Raw genomic sequence first — 25,385 nt, 5'->3', positions numbered from 1 at the left:
TGCGGCTGAAACATCTGCTGATCACTAACTTATACAAAGGTAAGAAAGCTTCTTTATGTTTATTTTTATTGTCGTGATAGTCAGGTCGTATTGAGTTGGGGGGATACGCCTATTATATGATAATGTGTTTTTTGCGTATGACTCCTCCCATGTGTATGATGCGAACTATGACCCACCCCCAACCTCTGGAGACAAGTGTCCCGCTGAACAGTTTCCAAATGTTAGCAAGTATGCTCCATGTGATTTTTTTTTTCTTTCAAGCCAGTGTCAGATCATTACACCACCCCCTCACATGTATAGTACACTACTGTAGTACTGTCCACTAAAACTAGGCTACTGCACACTGCTTTTCAACAAAAGACCATCGTGTATCCAAGTGTCTCGTTTACTCTCGAATTGAATACAGAAGTTATTTTGGCGGAGGCGATGCTACATGATAACTTTGAACTCTGAACCGGTTCGTACTCTCCAATAATAAAAATAATAATAATGAAAAACATGATGTAAATAGCATATTTTTCTATGGACAATTGGTTGTCAACAGCATTTTTGTATTGACGGTCGAGTGGCAGTATATATATATTTTTTTTCTATTGACGCTTGCGGTGTCAACACTTCATTAAATTAAAGGTTTGATCAAATAAACATTGTCAATTGCCTTCTAATGAGACATTCTCAGAAGTATTTTATTCTGTTTTATTTTGTTCTGTTTGCTGTTGGTCTTTTTTTGTTTTATAGACTTTATTTTCCATTTAAGTTGGTTGAAGACCAATTATACTGCCACCTCGAGGAAGCACTGCATTGTTTATTGTTTCATTTTCTGCTTCAACTTGGTAACTGTCCCTTTAAATTTGTATGTCGAATTTGCACTTTAATTAAAATGACCGTTTGAGTTTACTGTTACCATAGTAATTAATACATTAAAACTAGAATAAAACCAAGCAGATAATTTCAGATTTAAGCTAAATAATATTTAAATCGTTAAATTAGATTTAAAAAGTAGAGGTTATGTGTCTTTTTTTTGTTTAACTAGACTATTTTCACGTGTCGAATCTGCTGAATGGAGTTTGAAGCTGCAGATTAGAAACAGGGAAGCAGGAACATTAAAAAAAAACAGGAAAAAATCCTGAATTATGGATAGAAATAGGCATTGTATTCCTCTCAAAATACAAAGACTGTAGCGTAAAATTAATATAAACCCATCCGTCCAAAGAAGTACATCGATATCGTGCGGGGAATGTACATAACTGCGATTTAATTTGATTTGGGCCTCGATTGTTTATAATTGTTATTTTTAAACGCTTTTATACCCAACTAAATTATATAGATCTGCTGTTGTTTGTACATGCTAGTGTATACCTATTTCATGTATTTGTTGTTAATAGTAATGTTGGTATCCTTTTTTGTTATTTTACAAAGTTATACTTTGTTACAGCTGGAGACATATGCTTTAATTTTAGTTAAAATATCACATTTCAAAATGCAGTAATTCCAGTGGTGTTTTTAATTATTACTATTATTATTATTATTTATTGGAGGCCCTGCAAACAACGTTGTAAAATTACTAAACAGGTACCTTAAACGTAGTAATGGAATTAGTCATTATTTTGTCTAATTATTATTATTATTATTTATTGGATATGCATACATAGTACATTTTATATATATATATATATATATATATATATATATATATATATATATATATATATATATATATATATATATATATATATATATATATATATCTATATATATATATCTTAGATATATATATTTGCATTATGGAAACAAATCTGCAGAAGCGACGTGAAAACAAGAAATCGCTGCGAGTAAAGGTAATCAGCCTTGGCAACGCAGAGGTCGGAAAGGTGAGTGATACCACACACAGAGGCAGTTTAACATTGTCCAGGATCGGAATCGGGCACTAAAACAATATTTCTTTTTTTTTTTTTTTTTTTTGTATAAACTGAATGCATATTCCAGAAAACCTTGTTAAAAGAGAGCATGAAACAAAGCCCTAGAATAGTAACTTTTTTTTAAATTAACATAATGACATTTATTGTACGAACAGGAGGATTCAGCTCATCATTTGGTTCTTACAGTAGTACTTGATTGAGCTCAAACCTTCAAGGATTGCATATACACTTCGAAATTATTTTATTTATTAATGAAGCCTAAGTGCTTTTCGTTAAAAAAAATACAGCCTGCCCTCTCTATTTGTACTGCATCTTAATCCCAGGCCTATCCAATGATAAATTGGAGATAAGGTATTTTGCTACATTTGTTTATTGCTCTGATAGGTCAAACATAACAGGTCAGTCATATACATTTTAAATAAATTCATACAAAGCTAAAGTGCATAACTAATGTATTAAAATTTAAATAAATCCAAAAAGTACTTCCACTTTACTATTTAATTCGCATGTTGCACAATTCCCAGCTAAATATACAAAACCATAACAATTTGCAATGCTTTTATATCATAAAATTGCAATTAGTCCTTTTTTATGGTATCATAAATGTACCTGGTGAGGCCTTGTTCGCTGATAATATACAAGTGCTTGCAAGTGCAGAGAGTTGTGATGGTCACCAAACGTGTGTGAGTAGTGTTGTGTAAAAATCTGGCTTAATGAAGAGTTGCATCAAGAAATTTAAAACAAGAACAGCGAAAAACATAAATACAAATACACTTAAAGTGAGGTTCTGAAAAATACAGTGTTGTACGTCCACACGTGTTGCTACTAAATAACGTACCTGTAATTTTAATTTTCATTAATGTCCTGATATCTTTACACTTATCGGCTCTAACTGTCTTTTCAAGATGGTTGCTCTAGTGCAGAGGTTCCCAACGCTACCCATTACAGGGGCTTTGGTAATAAATTTATTTTGAAGTTTCACTAAAAATAGTTCCCAGAGTACAAAACTTCCAAGGTCAGCTGTCTGTTAACAATACATTTGTACAACGTTGTTAGGATAGGCTACATTGCAATCAAGGTTATCTGCATTTTCCCTTGGTCCTGTTCATGGATAGTATCGCGAGAATTTGAATTCACCTGAGAAACGGTGAGATAACTTATGTGAAATTTTGTGAAAATCTGGTGCGTCTGGAATCAAAAATTGAAAATAACTTCAAAGCAGCCTGGAACTGAACCTTTGCCTAAAACAGAAAAAAAGAAGACACATTCGTACCTTGTAATCTGTGGCCAAATGTTTGCAAACGACAGCATGAAGCAAAGCAAATTAAAAAGACACCAGGAAACAAAACACCCTGAAACTACAAATGAAGACCGAGTACTTTAAGAGGCGATTGATGCTTTTACTCAGAAACTAGAGTTCTGGGTAGTTTTATAACGGCAAATATTGCATCACTTGTAAAGTTGCACACTTTTATTTACAAAATAACAAATGGAGTGCTAAACTAAACTAAAAGTTTTTTGTTTTTTGTGTCTCACTAAACACACTGGAAGGTTATGCCATTTTCAAGTTACCACAATAATTTACACACCCACGGTACCTTCACCGATTCCGACCAGACAGGTCTCTTCACGGCTGTACGCAGCCTTCCACGCATCAGGCGTGATTGTGGTGTTTGACCCATCAAAACAAATTGGAGCTAGGTGCTTCGTCTGACTCTTCCCCCTACCCTGCCACATACCCTCCCCCTTGTACGTAGCACAACCCCCCCACCCCACCAAAAGATTTTACATTTTCACCCTTTCTTGTGGGCGGGCATGAGGATGGGTCTGTTCGTTCTCCGGTGCTCCCAAGCAGGAACCACAAACTGGCAATGAGTTACCCAAACGGGATGGTATGGCCGACTAGAGCGCCAGCCGGGAGGGGGAGGTTGTAACAGTCAGCAGAGGTGAGAGGTCTGGAGCCGGCGTAACAATGTCAGATCCGCCAGGGGAGCGAAGCAGGAGACGGGGAAAACCAGAGACGTCTGGCGACAGCACAGCAAAGTCTGGGAGATCAGAGAGAACGAAGTAGGGGTCCAGGTGAGCAACTGTGTCTGGTGGTGCCCCGACCTGGGATCTAGGCCCAGAAACTGGAGGTCCGGACACTCCAGCAGGAGTATGGAGCAAGGGACCGCCCCCAGCAGTGCTGGGCTGGTTCACAGGGGTGGCGGTTGGGGCTGTGATGGAGGTGGGCTTCTTCAAAATAATCTTTGCCTTAGACAGCTTAGTCTTGAAGGTACTTGAAGGCTGCCGACTCCTTATCTAGAGCTCTGACCAGTTGTTTCATAAGGTCCAATTTGATGTGCAGTGGTGGCATCAGCACCTTCCGGGGGTCCACCAGTGGCTCCCACTTGACGCTGTTCCTCCCCACAGAGAACTCGGTCGGCTGTGGCCAGTCCCACCTGTAGTAGTGCGCCTTCGTGTCCCTGCTGTCCCAAAGGCAAAGATAGCAGGGAAACTTGGTAAAACCACCTTGGAGACCCATCAGGAATGCCACCATTGCAGCCTCTTGATGCCATCTCGGAAAAATGCAAATATGTATCCACTTAGGCAGCTGGAACTAAACTGAACTGGTGGGCTTAAGGCCCCTGTATTTATACTACTATTTATATTACTGGAAAGTTCTAGAAAGTTCTAGAAGTTACTCCAAGTTTACTCAGCACTGAATCTATCTGGAATGTTCTAGAAAATAGGTAAATTTCAAAATATCACTGTCCTGGTCACAAAAGCAAAGTTTGTGGGGAATAATAGCCATTTTCTATACTTTTGAGGCATAAGCAATTAGGAAATAACACATACTACCCAGGAACCAAAAAAAAAAAAAAAATTGTTACACTGTGTTACTTAACCCAACACCGGAACTTTTTCAGTAAGTACGTTTTTACAAAATAACAACTATACAAACAAAACAAAACAAAAACCTAACTCCCACATGGAGAGCTAAACTAAACTTTTTTTTTTTTTCTCCCCAACTAACCACACTGGATGGCTATGCCATTTTCCAGTTACCAGGACAGTTTACACACCCATGGTACCTTCACTGATTCCGACCAGACAGATCTCCACACAGCTGCACACACGGCTGCTTTTATGCAGGGCCCCATCAAAACAAATTGGAGCCAGGTGCTTTGCCTGACTCCTCCACCTACCCTACCACTATATATATATATATATATATATATATATATATATATATATATATATATATATATATATATATATATATATATATATAAAAAAACATAGTTAGTGCATCAATTTCAATTAGGGTTGATATTAAAATGACAAAAGTAGGGAAATGTGTTATGTTAAGGTTTATAACCCTAAACTCTGCATTCCCTCCCATCCCCCTTACAAGCAGTGGAAGGGGCAAGGCAACACAGACAGCATCAGTTAAGACAAACAACATACAATTGTGTCTAAGGATTTACTGTAAAATTTACCCATGGCTGGAGTTCAGTAACGATAGTAGTCAGATGAGTTGTTCGGCCTGCAGTGTCTGCGCAACTGTAGTTTGCTAACCACTGTTACAGAACCTGTACAAACGACACAGCTTTGAAAAAAAAAAAAAGAAACAGAAACTTCGTCAGACAATGGAGAGTGCGCTGCATCACAGTGATGATCGGCTGGATGTACAGAATGTTAGATGTTTACATTTGAGAGACTTTATATAGTTTCACAGATCTTGAAATTTACAGTGGCAAAGGATTTACAGTTTTGTTATGGTGCATTGCTGGATGCTCAATTCAGGGGAAAAAGAAACGGTATGCTGTTTTTAAACCTACACATTCTAACCCTTTTCGTGAAAGCACATGTTTTAGAGTTAAACAGCAGAACTACGTAAGGTATTGAGAAATCGATGCACTTCTCAAGATTGTGTTTCGTTCACAATTTTATACTACTTGAACCATGTCATAGCTACTTGCTCTTTTTTTTTTTGTAATAATTTGAGCAAAACTAAATTATCTACCTGTTTTGTATTCATTTTTAGTGGCAGTGTTTTGGGGGGAATGACACCGAATTACAAAATTAATTGAAATTGAAATGTCTATATAAATTAGCAATTTATATATATTGAGGACATGAAAGGAGTTAGAATGTGTATTGCACTGTTGCATTTTAAAGTATTGTAATTTAAAATTCGGGTAAGACAGTGTTAGTTAAATTAAAGACAGATTAGAACCGGAAAAGGTAGTACTTGACTGACATTTGATTATTATTATTATTATTATTATTATTATTATTATTATTATTATTATTATTATTATTATTATCATGGACAAATTGTTGTGCACCCATTTCTTCCCTCAGCATTTGTTAATCCTAGAACATTTCACTGCCACTTTAGACAGCTCTTCTTCGTTCTTTCTTGTTAAACATTTTTGAGTTGGCATGGAGCTCACAAACATCACACAGTGACTCTTCCTGTGAACACTTGTGATTGAACCGTCCCTCCCTCTGTTTGCACTTCATTAACCAATGATACAGTACATCTGTCTCGTAGCTTAGTGCTGGGAGGTGCAATGTAAAAAGAATGTCAACAATAATACATTATGATAATGAGTAATGCTCGCAGGACGAGATTAGTCAGAATTCAATTTAATTCTGATAGAATGGGCCAGCTGACGCTGAGCAAGTTTGTGAATGGGTTGTAGATCAGATGTGCTGTTGCTGACAGACACCGGCAGCAACGATGTGCACACTTACAGGCAGCTTTTACCGTAGGTTTTTTCGTGCTCTGCTGGACATTTTCATTTTAGCCATTTTGATTTTGGAGCAATGTTTTTTCAAGACAAATTGTTGGGGGTGCTGAGCACCCATTTATTTTTTCTGTTGCAAGTGGGTACAAAGAACTAGCCGTAATGTTTTTCTCTGCACTCAAAAGTACTGTAGCCAGTTCGAATGGCTGTAATAGTAGAAGTAGTATCTCAGCCATTAGCTTCCAGTGCTCAGTCGTGAGATCTAAAGTAGCTGCGTCCAGACTTTTTGGTCAAATCTGGGTTTGATAAAAACAGCAATAACAGGCCATTTTAATTCAAGAAGTTGTTCAAACATATACTAAACTGTGTTCCACCTTGTTTTTACATCCTTTATTAACTTGAGTGGTGCTTTTTCTGTGTTCAGTATTTCTGTTTGTTTCCTATTTAAAGCACTCCTTGCTTCTGCCCCTAACGTATGGACTTGTTGTACATCCTCCAAGCTCACACTTACCACGCTACCAAAAAGTAGCACAGCACGCTCGCTTGCAGAAGGCAAAAGCATTGCTCTGCACACGTTGGCCGCGTTGTCATGAACACAAGCTGTTACTTTTGTAGCCTCTTCAAATTCTGTTTATCTGATTGAACGCTTCTGCGAAATTCACAGCTGTGTCTCTTGTGTAGTTTTCGTGTCGCTAATACTTTTGACTCGAGTTCCCAGTTTTGCTTAATGTAATGACAGGTGATTGTTAAAAACACTTCTTGTGCCATGCTTGTTCCTATGTCGGTAGTGATGGACATTGAATTACACTACTGAATTAAATCCTGCCTAAGCTTTTCTTTTGCATGTTTGTGATCCAGAGTAATGAATTTTGACAGGGCATTTCGTAGCCCAGAGCAAGGTTCACAATCAGATGTTTAAATGCAGCTCCCTCTACTATACTATCAGGCCTGTTATTTCTTTTGCTCTGACGCATGCATTTTGGATCAACTTTCTTTCCAAAATGAGCTGTCACTGAAGATGTTGCTTCCTTTTGTTTTTTAGTTGTGTTCCCGCTGTCGTATTTTGTCGGGTGCTGCCTTACTAAATGATCCCGCAGGTTGGTGGTAAAACACGACTGATGTGTATCTGGTTAATGGATATCTGAGTGCTGACTGTAATAGGTTAACCCCTTGTGTAATGGATATATTTCTATTTCAGGGAACCAGGGTTTGATAATATTGTAGGTTTGTGGCAAAGTGGTTTGTAGTGTGCAGATGTAGAAGTGATATAGGGCTCAGGACAAAGACAAACAACAAAGTACTGGTGAAATTATGTTTATTTATAATCCAAAGTCTGATGACAACAGTAAGAATAATGAGAACTGGCAGTACACAGTGCTCTGTTAAATGCCCAGTATTTAATAAACATACACAGTAAATCCAAACACAGTCACAAGTTCATGGTGAAAATGCAGTTTAATTATGAACAAGTGCAGTGTTGTCCGGGTTTTGTGCTGGCCTGTAGCTACAGCTCCGGATTGCTTTAGCTGTCGAATTACAACAAACAAGTAGATTTTAGACGACAAAGCAAACTAAACACTCACAATAACAATATGTTTCTCTTTCCAGTTCAGCGTTTAACCATACAAAAGAACAGAACACCTCGCTCTTATATACCGTCAGTCACGCTCCCTCTGATAGCGATTGCAACCGTTTCTCCTCCAGTCCGCGGTTGCCATATTGCTTCCCTTCCGGGTCGATGACTTGGTGTACTGTAGTTCTGCCCTGTAACAGGAGAGACCTGTGCTGACTTTTCTGGCACATTCATAGTGCTGCAGGAAGAGGGCAGCAGCCTTACAATATCCGCCTGTCGGTCATGGCAGTGACATGGAGAGGTGGGAGAGAGGGTGTGTAGCTTTCCCTCTCTCTGAGAGGCGAGCCTTGGGGGAATTGCTGGCCCTATAAAGATTATGCGCTGTGTTCCCTCGGGCTTCCCCCTCTAAGACGAAACGAGCCAGCGGGCGAAACTTTGCCGCCGGACCGAGCATGGCCAGAGAAAAGAAAGAAAACCAACCAAAAGAAAAAAGAAAGATTATAGAGATCGGGGAATCCTTCGGCACACCCCGAGTGTGTATAGGTGGAGGGAACACAACAGTGTAAGACGGAGACCCGGGCCGTGCGGATAGCAGCGGTCGGGGTAACGCTGCCAAGAGCAGCACCTTTTATTTTGTAGTTTTATTACTGTGTTTTATTTTCCCTGTTTCTTTCGCCTTTTGTTTTCATTATTATTTTTAGCACTTGCATGGGCACTGAACCCTATAACAGAATTGGTAAACCTGTGGTCCTGTTTACTGCTGGCAGTATTCAGGCCACGGACAACATTGTCCTCTGTGGGTTGGAAGAAATCAGTGCGCCTGAGTGGCGTTACCAATAAAGTTCTGTCTCTGTGTCCATGAATTGCTCACCACCCTTCCACACTCCCCGTTCCAGATGGCTGACCATCTAACTTCCACAACCATGGGGATGAATTGTTGGGCCATCCAGTCCAGGGCACAATGTTCCCTTTACCCAGCTCCCTCACAGGTCGGGGAGGGAGATTTATCACCAAGAATCATGCTGTCTCTGTCACAGGGTTGTTAAAAAAAACACAGCACTGTTTAAAAAAAAATAAATAAAAAATAATTGTGTATTGGAAAAATGTAAAATATACCTCTCGTTTTGAGTGATTTTTTTTTTTTTGTTTGTTTTATTAAATATGATTTTGGATTTCTTTTAACTGCAACTTCTTTCATAGAAAAAAAATTAAATAAATTTTACTATAAACACGGTTCTCAGTTGTGATCGAGGTACAGGAATTGCTTAACAAGAGATTCTTAAAGGAGAGTAAAACACCGAAAATCAGAAGCCCTTATAGATTTGTCATTATCAATCATTATCAATCACATATTTACTTAGTTGCTTGCCAGTAAGGCTAAGGATTTTAGTAGCGAACATTGAACTTTGCAACACAAACACAAAAATAACAAAAAAATGCTTTTTTCATGGTTTAATTAATTATGTTGAACTAGCTTGGTTACCTTACATTGCAGTGTAGCAATTCGCACTTTAAGTCAATTGGCAGTGCTGAAAAAATTGAAACATGCAGTGCAACTCTGCTGCCAGATTTTGTCAACCTGCAGCAACATTTTTCATTGCCTGTTGGGTCTTTGACCCAAATCAAGCGAAGTATCACAGCACAGCCATTCTACTTTTTGAAGACAACTGTATAGCACAGCGTAATACCATGCTTACTACAAAATTGTCAGTGAAATTAAATGCACGTTTACCAGTTCTGGAAACACATGGAATTTCCCAACTCTTGTTACGATCATTATCTGCATACAAAAATATACTTGGGGATAACTGGCTAACTGACTAATAAATAAATATTTAGTTTAATATTCCTTTTTTTCCTACTTCTAGAGTAGACAGACTAATTTTATGTTTATGTAGGTACTGTATATTGTATGTAAAATTGTTTTTTAAAAAAAAAGTAGAATTTTCATCCCTGTGACTTCACACACCATTTCCTGTGACTGCTCCATGATTTTGAACACATTTACCGCGACTGCTCCATGATTTTGAACACATTTGCCGCGACTGCTCCATGATTTTGAACACATTTACTGCAACTGCTCCGTGATTTTTAGTCCAGATTTCCGTGACAAAACCCCAGCCTTATTAGTTATTAAAATAGGAATCACAAATCAAACAAAAATGTCACACTCCTGCATCTAAGAGATCGAGAGGCATTTACCACAGAATGGTCATTCATTAAAAGAAGTCAAGTGTCTCAAACTCAAGTCTACTGTGAATACTGCCAGACAGACTTCTCTGTGAAATGTGGTGGTAGTCATGATTATCACTCGCATAGGTACAAAGAAACACCAGCACAGTCTGACACTCCTCATTACTGTGTGTTTGTGCATATGGGTTTTGAGGTTCAATTGCTTGAAATAATTAATTAGTTAATTAATTAATGGATACAACACCATTTTCTGTTTTGATAGTTGCAGAGTAGTACAAATTTAAATTAAAAAAAACATGTTAAATCTTTCTTGCGGTGTTGTTTTGATAGTTATTTTTTTAGAAAGTTTTGAGGTTGAATATTTCAGTCCAGGTTTGATAGCATTTACGAGATCCTAAAACACTCATTATTAATATTTAAATCCAGAATAAATATAATTCCAATTTTTAAAAAAAATCAATGTTGAAATATTTTTATTGTTTTTTATTTCTAAATGTCATGTGTTTACAATTACCAAAATGATAGATTGAACAGCAAAAATGAGGTCACTGGCCTGACATTTTTCATAGCATTCCATCTACCGATTTAGAGCTCAAGTCATTTTAAAATAAATAATATTTCATTACAAGTCCCCCAACACGTTTGGATGTTTACTATTTATATATAAAAATACATATTTGTGTCAAACTAGATTGTATTCTTGTAGGTCTAATTATTTCAAAAAGTCGTATTTCAGTAACTGCAAATAAACTGCAAGAAATATGTAGCATTTTCTAATCCAGTTTTGCTATGAAACCAAGTAGAATTGCGTGACAGACAGAATTTTTCAATCTAGCTGTATTTATTTCTAAGAAGCTTTTTCTATGGTTTACTGTATGAGAAACAGATTTTAGATGTATTATTATTGTATGTATTATATTTGTCTTAAGTAGATGGCACAGCTCATTTGCATACCAGTGACAATTGGTTAGATAACATGTCATGGTAACAATCCGTGACACTAAATCACATCTAAGACCATCACTGGCTGGTAAAATAAGTTTTATAAATCGCCGAAAATTACTTCCATCTTTTATGCATATGCCCATTACACTATTGTCTGTTATTTTCCAGAGCTGTATAATAAAACGCTACTGTGAGAAGAGATTTGTTGCAAAGTATCTGGCCACAATTGGAATCGATTATGGAGTAACAAAGTAAGTTCCACCTTTTAATCTTTCATCTTAACAGCAGTTATTGTCAAACATTAGATAATGTATTGTTCCCATGTTGGTTTATCTAAGATTATTTTACAGGACATGCATGAATAACCAGATTTAACAGGAAATTTCAGGGAATAAGATTTACCATGGCTTATGTAAATTTATCCCAGATAAGCCTCGGAGAAACATCCTACTTCTCCAACTAAGCACTATTCAGCACTATTGAGTGCTTAATAGTTATATAGTGTTGTATGTTCTTGTATTTTCAACAAAAAATTGTTAAGTATATGTTAAATTAAACCATGAGGGGGTAATAGTTAAATGATAATAACCCAGCCTTGAAATACATTTTGTACCTCTTGCAACACTTTCTTTATTTCTCTAAATTTTACTTTACTTTCATGTTTCTCTAAGTTGTTTTATTTCTCTCCCTGTGAAGGAGGCATTAGAACCCCAAGATAGATATGCGTACTTTTAAAAAATGACTATTTTTACAGTCTTATCTACAACCAGGTGTTAAATGACTGTCTACCTGTGAAGCTGTATATAAGTTAGACACACACAGTAGACCCCCTTTGATTCGTGCAGATTGGTACCTATTTGAGTCTAAATAAGTGAAAAACACGGATTGGCCAAAATTGGGTTTACTGTTTGGGAAACCCCTGCACAATTAACTGAAAACTAAAAACATGAAAAAACACAAATGAAATAGAATGTCTCAACAACAGTCAAATACACTGTATATAGAGAGCTGGTTTTAAAAAAGTCACTGATCTTGCTCTGAGTCTTTAATTGTTGTAACTGCACTTCATATTCAAACTGCCAGAGTCTTAAGTCAGCTTTCTGGTCGTTTGTCACTCCTTTCAGTAACTACAATATAGTACTGTCAATTTGCTTGCGGTATACTCGGGCTTCTCCCCAGGCCTCTTCATCCGGGCGACATCCCGATCCGCCTGTCTTGCAGATGCTACTGTGCCTTTAACAATAAGGATTGACTGCGCTTATAGCAGACTAGATCACTTGCGCGTTGCTGGGTGAAAAAAAAAAGAAATCTGGGAACCACATGACAGCTGTGTTACGTCTTGACACAACATTTAACCAATCAGAGAGTTGAAGGGGCGGGTTTTCTGTGTTAAGCACTTCGAGGAAAACGTTAAAATGACTGCTAAAAAAAAGGGTTTTCAAACTAAGCTGGCACAGTCAACCGCTTAATACTATATTTGTGCTGGCTACTGTATTAAAAACAATATTACAATTATTTTTGGGTCTTGTCATTCAGTCAATTTTATGTTGTATTATTGTACTGTAAGTAAGCAATAAGGCACGACAGGGTGTGGGGTATATCCCACACCCTTAAGTGCCTTATTGAATTTATAAAATGGATCAATCAACATTTACCAAAAAAAAAAAAAAAAAAAAAAAGCCAAAAATCGTAAAAACATGTTTTAATTATCAAAAAAGTCATTTTTATTAAATATCCTTACACCTCTGCCGAACCTTAGAAAAAATAGTCCCATAAAACAAAATGCATTAATTAAAAAATAATTTCAGATGTTGAATTGAAAATTGCCATTGAAAGTGCAGTTTTGATTTGTTACACTTCTTGTAATTCTTGGTTTATTCCAGTGGTCCTCCAAGTGGTGCCCGTGGACAAATTCGTGCCCGCGAAGCCAGGCCATCGTGCCCTCAGCAGCTGTTACTAAATTATGGGTCGTGAACACATTTCTGACGGGTCGTAGCGTGAGAGAATAAATAAAGCTTTAAACGTGCTTTCCAACAAAGTACTCGACATTTTTTCTTTTTTTTCCTGAAAGGCCACTTAGATACGATCAACCAATTAAATATCTGCATTTTCTCTGCGGTAGCCCAATCATAAGTTTGCTGGGTGGGACATAAACTGTGCCTGTTTTAGCTGCAGGTACATAATTATATATATGGGGGTGTTGATATTACAGCATATCACCATGGGTCGGCACTTTTTTCAAAAATGGGCAAATCACTGGCAGATATCCATACGCTAGAATTTAAAAACAAAAACGGCAGACGTATTGGAATTTATCGCAATAAACATGACCGACGAGATTTATATAAATGTTGAATTTTTCGGAAACCGAAGTGTACATGAGATATTGAATGAATCAGAATCAGACACCAATGATTAAAGTAGTGAAAAAAAAAAGCAAAAGTAAGTATTCAAATACATTTAAAACTTGCCATTCTATTGGCTCTGTTCCTTCTCCCTGAACTACAGCGTTTCCCTATCCCATTTTGAAAATACATAGTTTAAAAAATATCTATTAAACTTTAAGCTTTTCACAAAATATTTGGGTCTCTCTTAAAAGAGACTTTGGGGTTATAAGATGTTTTGTTGCTATTGCTCCCATCCCATTCTTCGGTCTATAATATTTTACTTTAAAATGTAATGAATAAACCAAGAATTACAAGAAGTGTAACGAATCAAAACTGTACTTTCAGTGGCAATGTTCAATTCAACATCTGAAATTATTTTTTAATTAATGCATTTTTGGCATTTTTTTTTTATGTTTTAAGGGACCATGGGCCCGATATTCGAAAGGTTTGCGCACCGCACAGAGGGGTATGCGTGTCGCAAATGGCCGTTGTGCCGAAATTGTGCCAAGTTGCCATATTTGAAACGTCCTTTTGTGCGTCACAATCCATTCTGCGCTGTGCAGAAATAAAATGTATGCATCATGCAATGTGGGGTGAGTGGCCGACAAGATGCGTGATCCTGGTATATTTGAAGATACGTGCCAAGCACAAAACCAGGTTTGTGACACGCAGAATAAGGATTGTAAAAGGACTGCGTTAACTCCGCGCACACTACCATTTCAGCACTGACTACAAACAGGCAACAATGGGAAACGTGGGTAGCATGCAGCGTGTCTGTCGACATGTGGATGTGAATGATGCAAGGCACACCCAGCAACAGAAACCCTGACATAGGCGAAGATATACTGAAAGGGTTTACCAGCCTCGGCACACATATGAGGAGCTCAGCAATGAGCAAATCTTGTCCAGGTATCGTCTCGACTCATCTATGCCACATGCTGCACAATGACCTGGCTAGAACAAACCTGCACAGTCATGCCTTGACTGAGCAATTGGTAGTGTCTGTCTGTATGTGTATCCTGGCTACTGGGACCTTCCAGAAGGTGGCAGGTGATACAGTGGGGATCACCCAGTCAGCCGTGTCTGCCACCTCGACCGGTTCATAACCACGTTGCTGCGACGTGCTGAGGAACATATTAAATTCCCCAGTACCAGAGAAAAAAGTGAGGAGATAATGCAGGGTTTTTATGAGGTCACGCACCTGCCGTGCGTGGTAGGTGCAATTGACTGCACCCATATTGCTGTCCGGGTACCTGTTTCAATTGTCCTGTTCTATCAGGATTCCAGTTGTAGTTGTAATATTGGGAAATTTGATAGCTATTCCATGCCATGTAAACAGGGTATTCTGAATGAATCCGTCCGTATTCTGGATACCAGTATTCTGAAAGCGTGATACCGAATACCCACTTATCGGAATACTAGCCGACACCTTATTCAGAAAAACTGTTTTTTTTTTTTTTTTTTTCTAGACACACGAGTCGTCGTTTTATAATCTATAATATATAAAACGATGGCTTGTGTGCCCAACAAAGCCTTTGCAAAAACTGTGCACAAATATATTAGTACTTGTATGACCCCAAACTGGTTGCCTACTATGCAATATCTTCCTATTTTTTTTTAACGTTTTTTCGTAGATCAATAGTCAATAGCTGGAGATATATATGTATATGATATTTATAATATTTATTTATTATCCTTGTAGTCACATTGAGATTAAAACCTCTATTATGAGTGAGACCTAGCCAAGCAGGTAGCAGCAAGTCAATCGGACAACAAGAACAATACACAATAAAATACAATTAAGACACAGGCAAATCACATTTAAAACAATAATCAAAATACACAAAAGTAGTCAACTACTTTAAACAATTACAACTCTGTCACAAAATCATGCAGTTTACTCTTAAATTGCAATAAAGATATCTGGGTCTGCAGCTATAGTTTGGACTGGAACTCATTCCAGGACCATGGGGCATAATAAGCAAAGGTGGCAGCAGGCAGGCAGACCGAAGAACTGCCAGCGGGAGCAACGGCAACAAAACATCTTTTAACCCCAAAGTCTCCTTTAAGAGGGACCCAAATCTTTTGTAAAAAGCTGAAAGTTTAAGAGAGATTTTTTAAACTATTTTCAAAATCGGATAGGGAAACGCTGTAGTTCAGGGAGAAGGAAAAGAGCGATCAGAATGGCGAATTTTGAATTTATTTGAATACTTACTTTTGCTTTTTATCACTACTTTAATCATTGGTGTCCGATTCAGATTCATTCAATATCTCATGTACACTTCGGTTTCCCAAAAGTTCAACATTTACATAAATCTCGTCGGTCATGTTTATCGCGATAAATCCCAATGTGTCTGCTGGTTTTGTTTTAAAATTCTAGTGTATGGATATCTGCCAGTGATTTGCCCATTTTTGGAAAAAAAAAATAGTGCCAACCCATGGTGATATGCTGTAATATCGACACCCCCATGTGACATGTTTTGACCAATAAGGATAGAGTATTTAAAATACCCATTTTATAAGGTGATATATAGTGCTTATAAAATGGATTGTGAGATATCTGCGTCCTGACTGGCTGATCCAAGCCATTGAATTATTACAGTTCAACCAACAGGTAAAAACAAATCCCAGCAGCTAAGACTTTTTAAAAACAGATATTATTGTGCCAATACTAATACTAAAAAAGTAACCACTTAGGCTGTGTCAGTTTTTTAATGATTGGTCAGCACAAACAAAAAACAATATTGACTGGAAAACTGCAATAGACACAGTTTTAAAAAGTTTCATCAGTTGGCACACAGTATTCAGTTAGCAGCTACACAAGGTTTCGAGCTGGCCTGAATCTTTTTTTTTTTAATTCTCCCACAGTGGGGCAATCTATAAATCTAATTTAAGATACCCACTTTAAAAGAACAAACAGCGTCTTCATTTCTCCTGAAAACTTGCACGCCACAACAAAAAGACAAGTCACAATGTCACCCTGCTGCATCTCAAACAGACTTAAACAAATTTAAGTCATCGGTACTCAGGACGCAGATATCTCCCAACCCATTTTATAAGGTAGTTTAAGAAGATATTGGGCACCAGCTGAGAAAGACAGGAAGTCCTGGAGTTACATACTCTCTGGAGTACTGTTGTCAACTCATAAACCAAAGGCAGAAACAAACTCCCCTACTCATCAAACAGTGCCGCCTACTGCACAAACTGTCCAACTGTGTAACTGCCATTTAATTTAGAAAACTGTACATTCCCTGGTACAGTCAACTTCATGAGACAAATACTGAAAGTACCCTGATAATTGATTTGATTTATTTGAGTTTATTTAATTTATTATTACAAATAATTTGTTTATCTATTACATTTATTGGAACTATTTTTCCTAGCGTAGTAATATATTTAGGAAAAAATAAACCTATATTCATTTTTAAATAAACATGTGTCTATATCTTTATTTTTAAAAACTAGTAACCCATTTCATAAGTGCAATTAGACACTCCAGGGTGTCATGTCTTATTGCTTACATAATACCTGTACATATGCACCAAAAAATAAAAAATATGTACCCAGGTGCTTGTGAGAGATATTGGGGGTTCATGTATGGAGGTTGTACGCCTTTAAGAAAAAAGACTGTGTGGGATATTAGCTGAACACTTGTCAGCCGATATACTAATGCTTAAGTGCAGAGGTGCTGGATTATTCACTCCAGTTCATGCAACAGTTATGATGGCAACCAAACGTGTGTGAGTACTGTTGTGTAAAAAAAAAAAAAAATGGTTGAAATGAACAGTTGCATTAAAAAAATTGAAAAACCAAAATAGATGTGCATTAACAAAATGCCCTGAAAACTTAATGTAAAGAAAATTATTTAAATGAAGCAATAAGCTCAATAATGAAGCTAAAAAGGAAATGAAAAGGGCACTTTTTTGTGAACTCCAATAAACCTATGTTATCTTTCCCCATTCAAATCATACAGTGCCTAAATAAGCACAGTAATTTACCATAATAAACAGTAATGAAAAACAAAATGTAGAACATAAAAAACAGCAACCAGATACAGTCAACAAAAGACAACACATTATTTATTGTATTATATATTTAAGGTAAGGCAAGTTTATTTTTCTGTTAAAAGTGCTCCCGGCTATAATGTTCTGCCGCCCTGCTGTACAAAGTTCCTCGGGAGAACCCTGATACTGTACTCAATTTAATTAAATTAAATGATGACCATCCGCTTCCACACAGATACGCTGATTTCTGCGCTAAAGCGCACAAATACCTACTTCCGTTTAGATCAGATGAATTCTGCACAAATATATTTTGATAATGTACTGTAGTAAACCGCACAGATTATTGAAAAACTGATTAATGGGAGTCTACTGTGCGTCTGTGTGTATATATATATGTATATTAGTACAGAACGTGACATGCTACACAGTTCGCTATTTCTTAAATTGTTGATTACTTTTTTTCTGCAGTTTGAGTTTTGATATTAAAGTTCATGAACTGGTGAATTTCTGTAGTGTAGATTATTTGAATAAACTGCTAACAGGAATGGAATGACACAACTTCACTAGAAAATGTCTTTCTTCTGTTAAACAATCAACTATAGGAATTCAGGGAAGTGTTTCTGCCAGCTTTCTACGGTCTTTAAGTGCTATATTGTTAATAATGCTAAGGCAGTCTGTGAGGTGTCTAATAATAATTGTTATTTTTTATAGAGTCCAAGTCCGAGAGAGAGAGATCAAAGTGAACATTTTCGACATGGCAGGGCACCCCTTCTTCTATGAGGTGAGTTTACTCTTTCAATTGGCCTTTGGGCATACAGACATACTGTACAGGGCTTCCATAATACTATCAACAGCGTGTATGGTTACAATGTGAAGCCAGTTAGCTATGTAAGTGTTTATGTGTGTGGAGGGATAGTAATTGAAACTGAGAATAGATGTTGGGTTATTTACATTATGTTAATGAGTGAGGATGTGAGGAAAGTCCATTTACACAAAAATGTGTGCTGCATATTGTATGTGTGTGTTGAATACGGCGGGGGGGATATGAAATACATATTGGTGGTCTCAGATCAGTTCCCCTGCAAACCAAGACTAGCTAGTGTAATTGTTTTCAATCAAAATGTCTTGAAAATCTTGTGCAAATCAAATTATAGAGGCGAAGTTGAATTGAAGCAACCATTATAAACACAAAATTTGAGAAATTAGTAACTTTGGTTTAAACGCAATTATAAAATTCATTAACTACAAGGCCTTCCAGATTGTATAGGGAACTGGAAAAGGGCTTAACTCTCCATTGTGTACTTTTTTAGTTAAAGGGGTTGCCTAAAAACATGTTAAATGCTTGTGTCAGGCCGTTTATTTATTTATTTTTTTTAGCCACCCATAGCTATAAAAGAGAGGTCTGTAAACATGGTGTTTAGCACAGACACGGTCCACGAACAGGAATCAAGCTTTTTGGCAATCAGAACATTTTAAACTAAAATAAATATTAAGGTTTTAAAAATGTAATCTGGGTATGCGCAGTTGGAACACTCTTGTAATGAAAATTCCAAAACCCAACTGGCCCTGCCAATCATCAGTAGTTTTTTAATAAAAAGTTATGGAAATATTTACCAAAAATTGCAGGGATATTTGACCAAATTGAGGGGAAATTGTGAAGGGTTGTCACAAAGACGGCCGGAGTGGGGGACGTCAGACCAGAAATACGTTATTATTTGTATTATTATCTCTGTCTCCAATCCTGTTCTCCACTCACCGAACACACAACCCTGAGTGAGTGAAAACATGCAGCTTTTATGCAGCTGTACCGAGACTCGATTGCTAATCAGTCATTCAATTGGAGTCCCGGTACAACTGCACGTGAATTAATAAAGTGCAGTTCCCTGTGCTCACATATTATTACTTTTTACTTGCACGTGAAGTGATGTGCAATCCTCGTGCCTAAATACAAATATACATTTTAAACACTCGTGTTACACAGACCCGTTTATATCCCGTGTACCAATGACATTTGTATTTAGGGGCAAATTTAATATTGTTATACTGCATTTTTTTCTACTTTTATTTTATTGGTACATACAGAGAATTAAAACTGTATTGTTTTCTTTCACAAAAACAAAATTATTTTTCAAAGGTGCAAAAGAGCTGTTTGTATGCATGTATGAATTAATGAATGCAAAAAAAAGTATCTGAATATGTTTTGATAGACATTTTACTTGAACCACTTAAAAAATGAAGCAACACAGATTAAAATTTCACGGGGGCATACGTTTCTTTTAAATGTACTTGAATTGAAATAAATATTTTTTAAATGTTACACATATGAATAGTAAAGTACTTACAGCGAACTCTTCAGAGTGTTCAATATTGCACCGCTATAGAAGGACGAAGAAGCTGTTGTTGGGCACCGACGGTTTCTAGGGTTTCCTTTTGACCTCTTAAACAAAGGTGTGTGGAATCTGGGAAGAGGCACATGCAAGTGTTTGAAAGAAGTGTGGCAGATGAAAAGGAACGAAAGAAAAACAAAATGGAAAATAAATTCGGTGACAAGGGCAGAATTGATCCCAGATCAGCAGTCAGTGGAACAGTTTACTACAGTGAGAAATTAATGGCTGGTCTGGTACTGTTTTCATTGTGATGATGATGGTGAGAACACATTTCAAATGGGAATTAAAAGTTTCTTTTGAGCTACAAGCTTGCAAGTCATCATCGCTTAACAAGGAAGGGCTATATTTATAGAATTTATCTTGAAGGAATATTAAAATCATTTTTTGTGGGGCATACTGTTTTTGGCAGAATTTGCAAAATAAATGCTGCCACAATTATCTATTGGCCTAGGTCATCAGTCTCAGAACTTTGGTGTCGTAAATCTGTTTTGACTCCACACTTTCCTTGTCTGTGCTACAGTACCTAAATAGAGCATGTGTCAATTAAGATTGCTTTATTGTAGAATCTTAACCAATTTCCCTAGTTTTGTGGGTTTGTGCTGCAAACGTAACATTTTTTTGCAAATCTTTTTTTTAAACTTAACGTTCCTATTTTTGCTACAAAAAAAACATCTTCTAAAATAGTGGCAACAGTTATTCCACATTTGTTCTATCCACAGTTTAACCAACGTGTGATTTGCACATCCAAAAGCTGTGAATCATAATCAGTGCTCCAGATAAGCTGTGTACTGGGTGTTTTACGCATTGAAAAAATATGAATTACATATGATATTTTAATTTAATGCGTAAAGAATACACATAGCAATTTTGCTGCACAGCTTGTTCACATGCTATCAAGCTTCTTGTACTTCATTGGTTCCTGGCGTCTCAATATAGTGCATGCAGTAGCTATAGAATAGATCATAGGAATGCCGGGACAGCTCATTGTAGCCTGACGGGGAATTGCCAGAAACATGTGACCGATAAGTCCACTCGCTTGCAATGTATGTTTGTAACTGGTGAATATGCGATTGGATTGTTGAAAGGATTTGTCAGCGCCGTCTTTGTCCCCCTCAACCTAACCTACCAATTTACCTGTCTGTCTATGGCAAGCCAAATTGTCATTTAGAGATATCTGAAATTCATTTATAGATATCTCTAAATATTTGAAAATATCTCTAATTTCTTTAAGATATCTAAAATGCATTTTTAGATATCTTTAAATCGTTTTAAGATATCTGTAATGTTTTTGAGATATCTTTAAATACGTTTCAGATATCTCTAAATGACGTCCTGTTCATTTAAAGATATCTGTACATATTTAAAGATGTATGTAAATCATTTGAAGATATCTTCAAATAATTTCCTATTCGTTTAGAGATATCTCAAAATAACTTCCTGTTTATTTAGAGCTATCTCTACATCATTTGAAGATATCTTCAAATTAAAAGGAAGCCATTTTGAGATGTCCCAAAATGACTTCCTGTGAAAATGCTCTATGTTTTCAATGGACTTCCTGTCCATTTAAAGATATCTTTAAATGAACAGGAAGTTATTTTGAGATATCCCTAAATGAACAGGACATTATTTGAAGATATCTTCAAATGATTTAAAGATATCTTTAAATGAACAGGAAGTTATGTAGAGATATCTTTAAATGATTTAGAGATATCTTTAAAACCCTAATTTTAAGATATCTGTAAATGACAGTTTGGCGTGCCATGCTAGCACAATCCATATGGTTTCCATAGTATTTAAAAATATCTCTAAATCAATCTGAGATATCTTTATTTAATTTTTAGATATCTCAAATTGATTTACAGATATGATTAAGTTAATTGTAGATCTCTTAAAAACTGCACAATTAAAGATATCTGGAATTTAATTTGAGATATCTTGAAATGTTTTACAGATAGCTCTAAATATTCGAAGATATCTTAAAATGCAATTTGACATATCTCTAAATGATAATTTGGCTTGCCATAGCCTGTCAAGCACATTTTTGGAAGGTTTATATAATAAATACAATATACCCTTCAGTCAGTGCATGTTTAATTGTACCACATTAAGTTTCCTTTCTATATGTATTTAATAATGCATATATGGTTTATCTATTTTATAATGTATATAAGTTTTGGCAGGTCAACTTCTTTGACTCTTGAACAGAGTTCACACAAACTGCTTTAAAATTTCTAAAAAACGTAAATTAAAAAATGGTGACCAAAGGTGATATTTTCTGCTTAGCGGGTTATCTCCCAGTCATCTTCTGCAATTTAACATGCTCATTTGTATGGAACTTTTTTTTTTTTAAACATGTTTTAATCGCACTCCTCTGTCTTGACCTTCTTAGCATACTGTGGGAGGCTCTGCAGGAATGGTGTGGAAGTACAAACAGACACACAGTCTGTTTGAGGATGCAACATCGATAATGGATAATTGCAAAGCATATGACATGGTTTATTTAGATTTCCAGATTTTTTTTTTACACAGAGAATTGTGAGGGTCTGGAATCAACTCCCCAGTAATGTTGTTGAAGATGACACAATGGGATCCTTCAAGAAGCTGCTTGATGAGATTCTGGGATCAATAAGCTACTAACAACCAAAAGAGCAAGATGGGCCAAATGGCCTCCTCTCGTTTGTAAACTTTCTTATGTTCTTATGTTCTTATGAAGGATAAGCTCAAAAACATTTGTAGGAGGTTGGCACCAGCAAGTATTTACAATCTGTTCGCTTTGTGAATTGTGAAACACACAAAAATAATAGACAAAAGAAAATTTGTTTAGAACACAAAAGAAAGAAAGGGACTGTCCCTTTAAAGCCAGGGTGGTCTTCCAACCGGCAGGGTAACGAGTCCAGTTGAGCACAGCATCCAAGGGATCGTTGAGACAGGATTTACAGTGGCTTGCGAAAGTATTGACCCCCCTTGGCATTTTTCCTATTTTGTTACCTTACAACCTGGAATTAAAACGGATTTTTTGGGGGTTTGTATCATTTGATTTACACAACATGCCTACCACTTTGAAGATGCAAAATATTTTTTATTGTGAAACAAACAAGAAATAAGACAAAAAAACAAAAAACTTGAGCGTGCATAAGTATTCACCCCCCCCCAAAGTCAATACTTTGTAGAGCCACCTTTTGCAGCAATTACAGCTGCAAGTCTCTTGGGGTATGTATCTATAAGCTTGGCACATCTAGCCACTGGGATTTTTGCCCATTCTTCAAGGCAAAACTGCACCAGCTCCTTCAAGTTGGATGGGTTCCGCTGGTGTACAGCAATCTTTAAGTCATACCACAGATTCTCAATTGGATTGAGGTCTGGGCTTTGACTAGGCCATTCCAAGACATTTAAATGTTTCCCCTTAAACCACTGGAATGTTGCTTTAGCAGTATGCTTAGGGTTATTGTCCTGCTGGAAGGTGAACCTTCGTCCCAGTCTCAAATCTCTGGAAGACTGAAATAGGTTTCCCTCAAGAATTTCCCTGTATTTAGCGCCATCCATCATTCTTTCAATTCTGACTAGTTTCCCAGTCCCTGCCGATGGTGTTCTCGGGGTGATGAGAGGTGTTGGGTTTGCGCCAGACATAACATTTTCCTTGATGGCCAAAAAGCTCAATTTTAGTCTCATCTGACCAGAGTACTTTCTTCCATATGTTTGGGGAGTCTCCCACATGCCTTTTGGCGAACACCAAACGTGTCTGCTTATTTTTTTCTTTAAGCAATGGCTTTTTTCTGGCCACTCTTCTGTAAAGCCCAGCTCTGTGGAGTGTACGGCTTAAAGTGATCCTATGGACAGATACTCCAATCTCCGCTGTGGAGCTTTGCAGCTCCTTCAGGGTTATCTGTCTCTTTGTTGCCTCTCTGATTAATGCCCTCCTTGCCTGGTCCATGAGTTTTGGTGGGCGGCCCTCTCTTGCCAGGTTTGTTGTGGTGCCATATTCTTTCCATTTTTTAGTAATGGCTTTAATGGTGCTCCGTGGGATGTTCAAAGTTTTGAATATTTTTTTATAACCCAACCCTGATCTGTACTTCTCCACAACTTTGTCCCTGACCTGTTTGGAGAGCTCCTTGGTCTTCATGGTGCCACTTGCTTGGTGGTGCCCCTTGCTTAGTGGTGTTGCAGACTCTGGGGCCTTTCAGAACAGGTGTATATATACTGAGTTAATGTGACACTTAGATTGCACACAGGTGGACTTTATTTAACTAATTATGTGACTTTTGAAGGTAATTGGTTGCACCAGATCTTATTTAGAGGCTTAATAGCAAAGGGGGTAAATACATATGCACGCACCACTTTTCCGTTATTTATTTTTTAGAATTTATTTTTATTTTTTTTATTTTTTTAGAAGTTATTTTTTTCATTTCACTTCACCAATTTGGACTATTTTGTGTATGTCCATTACATGAAATCCAAATAAAAATCCATTTTAATTCCAGGTTGTAAGGCAACAAAATAGGAAAAATGCCAAGGGGGGGTCAATACTTTCGCAAGCCACTGTAATCCTTGAACTGCGCCAATAAAAAGTTGTAGTACGTGGTAACATGATTCCATCCCAATGGTCACTGATCTGTGCAGAGAGCATAGAATACACACATTTAAAAAAAAAAATTGCACCATTACACTCAGGGTGGCACAGTTGTTCTGTCGTGTATATTTACCTTGTATCTAGGGTTTAGTCATAACTGTGTCCTCGCCAATTACCATTAAAGAAAATACCCATTGTAGCTCAATGTAATTATTAACCATAATAAACACAATACCTCAATAAGAACTAACGATTCTGTTAATTAAGTCTTAATTATCCCTAGATTCATGATGAAAAGAGATTAACAATTAATGTTATGTATGTTTAAGTAATTCAAATCAATGTGTATGTGTATTTATTATAAGAATGTGTGTTTGTTATAAGACAAAAAGAAATAAAATTATTATACATGTATTCATATTCTCAAAGAAAGAATAATAAAGGTTAGGCTTCATAGTTAAAAACATGTATAAAGAAGAAACAAATTAAAGCATTCAAGGAAAAGTAGTGCATTGTGAAATGTTCATAATGAATCCTTAATGTGCTGTCTGGTCATAGAGTTCTGCATTAGTGAAGCAGTCTTGATAGTTCATCATGCATTGTTTGATTCAGTCACGCATTATGTATACATGCGCCAGCTTCCATGTGGCTAAGTAAGCATGTACAATGTT

The 25,385-nt window shown here is 36.8% G+C and overlaps 1 protein-coding gene across 1 annotated transcript in view; it reads left to right on the top strand.

Annotated features, from left to right (window-relative positions):
- Positions 1-1,770: 1,770 nt before the first annotated feature.
- The window catches only part of dnajc27 (DnaJ (Hsp40) homolog, subfamily C, member 27), a 52,334-nt gene continuing 28,719 nt past the window's right edge, over positions 1,771-25,385 (top strand). The window contains exons 1-3 of the mRNA XM_041250673.1: positions 1,771-1,871; positions 11,538-11,620; positions 18,472-18,541. Of these exons, the coding sequence (XP_041106607.1) occupies positions 1,785-1,871; positions 11,538-11,620; positions 18,472-18,541 (240 nt within the window). The 5' untranslated portion in view covers positions 1,771-1,784. The remainder of the gene's footprint in view (positions 1,872-11,537; positions 11,621-18,471; positions 18,542-25,385) is intronic.

This window comes from Polyodon spathula, chromosome 5 (genome assembly GCF_017654505.1).
Source record: "Polyodon spathula isolate WHYD16114869_AA chromosome 5, ASM1765450v1, whole genome shotgun sequence".
Lineage (NCBI taxonomy): Eukaryota > Metazoa > Chordata > Actinopteri > Acipenseriformes > Polyodontidae > Polyodon > Polyodon spathula.
The sequence above is the reverse complement of the archived record's forward strand: the minus strand, read 5'-3'. Positions and strand labels throughout refer to the sequence as shown.